The 5,495-nt window shown below is 36.5% G+C and overlaps 1 protein-coding gene across 1 annotated transcript; it reads left to right on the top strand.

Annotated features, from left to right (window-relative positions):
- The first annotated feature begins 3,035 nt into the window (after positions 1-3,035).
- On the top strand, positions 3,036-3,605 carry LOC129044058 (interferon alpha-1/13). Its single transcript, XM_054501604.1, has one exon. The coding sequence runs from the start codon at positions 3,036-3,038 to the stop codon at positions 3,603-3,605; it is 570 nt and encodes a 189-aa protein (XP_054357579.1).
- The last annotated feature ends 1,890 nt before the right edge of the window (positions 3,606-5,495 follow it).

Consider the following 5,495-nt stretch of genomic DNA (forward strand, 5'->3'; position numbering starts at 1 on the left):
TGTCTGTAGCCTGACAATGACTTGATCTTTCTTAAATTTGTGCTACACACGTGGAAATCTAAAGCATTGTGAATATTTGATTAAAAGAATAGTACTATGTAGAATTTTAAATTGACAGAAATATACAGGGTTGGTGAATATATTTACTGGGGTGAACAACAGGTTTTACAAATATATTCATGCTTCTGATGGTGTATCCTCAAGAAGACGAAACTAGAATATAAAGTGAACGTAAAGTGGGGCCCAATTTAATTGTAATGTAACAAGTTGGCATGGACAAATGGGGCATTTCAATGAAGGAGACAAATGGAAACTGAAGAGAAAGACCCTGTCATTACATAGGAAGGACTCTACTAGGAAAACATTGATTGTCCTAGAAATCAGCTCTGGTTGTTATGTCCAGAAATATTCCCAGAGAGCATGTAAGAGGTAAGACTTCAGAGCTGTATTTTCTCCATCCAAACTGTAGCTCCACAGCTTAATAGCTCCCTAGGATTTCATTTTTTCTCTTTTGGAAATGGGGATAATACTAAAATCTATCACTGTGTGCTTTGGTCAGTGATATCTCTAGGGAATAAATGGGGCTAGGTACATGGTAGGTGTTCAGTAAATATGAAAAACAAGGGTATTCTTTATTGGGTAACTGAGCATTGATTATGCAAGTGCTAAAAACAGTGTCTGACTGAAAATAAATAAAGACTTTCCATAATTTAGATATTTCATTCCTTTTTTTTTTTGAGATGGAATTTCACTCTTGTTGCCTGGGCTGGGGTACAATTGAAGTGCAATGGCGTGATCTCGACTCACTGCAGCCTCCGCCTCCCAGGTTTAAGCAATTCTTATGCTTCAGCTGCGATTATAGGCATGCACCACCACACCAGGCTAATTTTGTATTTTTAGTAGAGACAGTGTTTCAAAATGTTAGTCAGGCTAGTCTCGAACTCCTGACCTCAGGTGATCTGCCCACCTCGGCCTCTCAAAGTGCTGGGATTACAGGCATAAGCCACCGCACCCGGCCTGATATTTCATTTCTCTTATTAGCATTATCTTTATTATATAATTCTATTAAAAGTTAGGGAAGTGTCCTTTGAAATTATCAATTTTCTTGTTTCTTACTAGAAATATAAGAAGAAAAAAGCTGACCTTCTAAGTTTACTTATCCAATAGTGGAGAGCTTGGTGCAGTGAACATTGACCCATTTTCCAGAAGGAATATTGTACTCTCAAAAATTTCTCTTTCGTGTGTATAAATTCTTGCAGTTGGTATATTTGCAAGATGCAGTTCAGTAAATCTGAAAACACATTGTGGACCAGGAGTAATTACTTTTCTTCCAGCCCATACTTATTTGTTACCTTGACCTACATCCCTTCTACCATTTTGCTTCTGTTCTTTCCCACCCCTTAACCTCCACCATGTTGGTCAGGCTGGTCTCAAATTCCCAACCTCAGGTGATCTGTCCGCCTCGGCCTCTCAAAGTGCTGGCATTACACGTGTGACCCACGGTGCCCGGCCACTTGTGTTATCTTTTTGTCCCCATTAGTTATGATGCAAAAAGTGACAACTTTTGCCTTCTATGAAAATGAAATGAGAAAGAAAGATATCTGGTGTCTGGCATGCTATGTAAACAATTGTCAACTTATTTATGTTATTACATTTACATCCTATTATGTGCATCTAGGACAAAGATGGTTTCCTTTAGTCTGCTAGGAATCAACAAAGAACCTCTGAAGGCACTTTGGAAATTTGAACTTTCATGCAAAAAATTTTTTAATCAAATTGAGGATGTTTTTTCAATTGTGTATTCTCATTGCATATGATACTACTCCCAAGGACGTAGAAGTTAGTTCTTGGGAGTGGGAACAAATCTTACATATTTAAATGGTTTGTGGCCCTTCAAAGCTTAACCTATTTAACAAAATCTTATTCCTTAGTTTTTTTTATTTTTTCTCTCCATTGGGTTTTCTTGTGTATCACATGAGAAGCACTGACATTGAGTTCATGGAAGATACACAAAAGGTATAAAAGTTCAGCATTACAAATCTATGGCAAATGGGTAGCTGTGATTGGAGTACTTTCCGAGGTTTATTATATCTCAAAGTCATATCATGAGAGGTGTCCTCTGCATACATATGGTTTGTCACTTGCCATCTTATAGATATTGCTTATGTTTGATCCTTAGCATTTCTGTCTGTGTTGTGGGCTTTGAAATGAAATATAAATAATTTATATTTTAATAATTCTACTGAAGTTGTTCAACACATCAATATTTAGGTCAAGAATTGAAGAAAAAATTCTTGACAATCTCTAGGTGAGTATCTAGCAGCTAGTGAAGTTAAAAATGTTCTCACATGCAACAAAATTAAAAAGTGTAATAAAAATAAATGATAAAATATTTTAAATTTTTAAGTCTTTATCAGTTTCAAATAATTTGTAAGCATTCATTACTTAGATGTATGTTTATCTAGAAACATTAAATAATGTTTATAAATTGTTAAATTTCTTATGTAATTTAATACATTACAATTTATATCAGTAAATAAATTATATTGAAGCCCATAAGCAAATTTAGTTATACAGTTAAGTTAAATTTGAATAGAGTTTAAATTTAACTTTTAGCTTAAAATTTTCATTTGGTTATTTTTAAACTTGCATTGAATAAAATGATTAAACTTTGTACTTTTTGAGTATAGAGATATACATATAGTACACAAATAGATACATATTATATCTGTGTTATTAAATTTTCATGGTGGGTTCAATTAGGAAAAAAATACCTAAAAAGTCTCTGGGAACAAGATGGGGAAGACAATAATGAAAAACAAAACGGTTGAGAAACATGGCTCTAAATTCATGTAAAGAGTTCAAGAAGGAAAGCAAAAACAGAAATGGAAAGTGACCCAGAAGCATTAAGAAAGTGGAAATCAGTATGTTCCCTATTTAAGGCATTTGCAGGAAGCAAAGCCTTCAGAGAACCTAGAGCCCAAGGTTCAGAGTCACCCATCTCAGCAAGCCCAGAAGCATCTGCAATATCTACGATGGCCTCGCCCTTTGCTTTACTGATGGCCCTGGTGGTGCTCAGCTGCAAGTCAAGCTGCTCTCTGGGCTGTGATCTGCCTGAGACCCACAGCCTGGATAACAGGAGGACCTTGATGCTCCTGGCACAAATGAGCAGAATCTCTCCTTCCTCCTGTCTGATGGACAGACATGACTTTGGATTCCCCCAGGAGGAGTTTGATGGCAACCAGTTCCAGAAGGCTCCAGCCATCTCTGTCCTCCATGAGCTGATCCAGCAGATCTTCAACCTCTTTACCACAAAAGATTCATCTGCTGCTTGGGATGAGGACCTCCTAGACGAATTCTGCACTGAACTCTACCAGCAGCTGAATGACTTGGAAGCCTGTGTGATGCAGGAGGAGAGAGTGGGAGAAACTCCCCTGATGAATGCGGACTCCATCTTGGCTGTGAAGAAATACTTCCGAAGAATCACTCTCTATCTGACAGAGAAGAAATACAGCCCTTGTGCCTGGGAGGTTGTCAGAGCAGAAATCATGAGATCCCTCTCTTTATCAACAAACTTGCAAGAAAGATTAAGGAGGAAGGAATAACACCTGATCCAACATGAAAACAATTCTTATTGACTCATACACCAGCTCACACTTTCATGAATTCTGTCATTTCAAAGACTCTCACTTCTGCTATAACTATGACCATGCTGCTAAATTGATTTATCTATTTAAATATTTATTTAACTATTTATAAGATTTAAATTATTTTTGTTCATATAACATCATGTGCATCTTTACACTGTGGTTAGTGTAATAAAACATGTTCTTTATACCTACTCAATTCATTATTTTATGTTGTTCATTAAATTTTTACTATAGGAACTTCTTGTATGTGTTCATTCTTTAATACAAAATTCCTAGTCTGACTGTACAACCTGATTAGAGAATAAAGGGTATAATTTATTTACTCATCATTATTATATGAGAGATGTAAGTAAAAATGACCTTTCTCTAAACCAGGTTGTATGTTGTACTCAGGTTATAAAGGTGAATACAATAAATCTACCTCCTACTCTCTTGTATATTTGATTTTTGTATGGAATAAAACTAAAAATAGTAATCATACTTAATATCAGTTATCCTAAATACTATAAGGAGAAAAATGAATGAACAATGATTTCTTTCGGCAGCAGGTAAACTGAAACATGGTGAGGAAATAAAAATAAACAGAGCTATCCTCTATAAGTTGACTGATATAACATGTAGTAGAAACTGTCTATTGCCAGTTGGATACATGAGTTTGCAAATTATAAGGAATGCAATTGCTGTGGGTTCATATGTGGCAAGCAAAATCCCAGAAATGGAAGTGCTCATGTGTGGAGAGAGTGTAGAGAGAGAAAAGGAATTAAACGTGATTCTGAGAACCTTCCACCTTTAAAGGGAAGGAAGAGAAGAGCCACAAAGGAAACAGAGGGATGGACAAAAAGAGACAATGGTGATTAATATGGTCTGGATCTGTGTCTCTGCCTAAATCTCAGGCAGACCAGCCTCTAGAATATATGTATATATATATATATATACACGCACACACTATATATATATATTTGCATATATAGTGTATATATATATAAAACATATATGTATATATATGCTTATTTTCTTATTTTATAAATATATGGTTATTATTTTCTTAATTAGTGCATATATATCAGAAAAGGGACTGGGTGCAGTGGCTCATGTTTGTAATCTCAGCACTTTGGAAGCCGAGGTGGGTGGATCACTTGAGTTCAGGAGTTCAAGACCAACCTGGACAATATGGTGAAACCCTGTCTCTACTAAAAACACAAAATTTGGCCAGGCATGGTGTTGGGTACCTGTAATCCCATCTATTCGGGAGGCTGAGGCAGGAGAATCGCTTGAACCCTGGAGGCAGAGATGGCGCCTCTGCACTACAGCCCCTGGGCAACAGAACAATACTCCATCCCAAAAAAAAAAAAAAGAAAAAAAAGAAAATGAGAAAACAGAAAAGGGAATATTCTCTTCTCTCCTCAATCTCCATAACACATAATAATCGAAAAAGCAGAATTCTTGGAGTATTCTGGAGAAAACTGAAAAATAGTCACCCTTCATACTGAAGATAAGTCTGATTTGTATATTCAGTCAGGATACGGTATCTTACAAGAAAATCTGGAAGAGTTTATTTTCTTAAACCTAAGTGAAATATACATACCATTCATTTGCTGATTCCGATACCCAGCACAGTTCTCTCCTTCTTCCCCAGCTTTTCTGGATCTCATTTTCACTCCTATTGAGGCTGAGAAATAATACCCCAAAGTGAAGGTCTCAGAAGCAGCCTCAGAAGCAAAGTTTCTCTCTGGCCTTCTCCTGCCCTCCTGTTTGTCACCCCTCATCTCCTGAGGGAGACCCTTTTCCCCAAAGCCAGCCATAAAATCTGAAAATATGACTCTAACTTTCCCTCACCTTTGTGTG

Source organism: Pongo pygmaeus, chromosome 13, assembly GCF_028885625.2.
Source record: "Pongo pygmaeus isolate AG05252 chromosome 13, NHGRI_mPonPyg2-v2.0_pri, whole genome shotgun sequence".
Taxonomy (NCBI): Eukaryota; Metazoa; Chordata; class Mammalia; order Primates; family Hominidae; genus Pongo; species Pongo pygmaeus.

Excerpts from the sequence above, each read along its gene's own strand:
- LOC129044058 (XM_054501604.1), top strand. The coding sequence starts at position 3,036 with ATGGCCTCGCCCTTTGCTTTACTGATGGCCCTGGTGGTGCTCAGCTGC.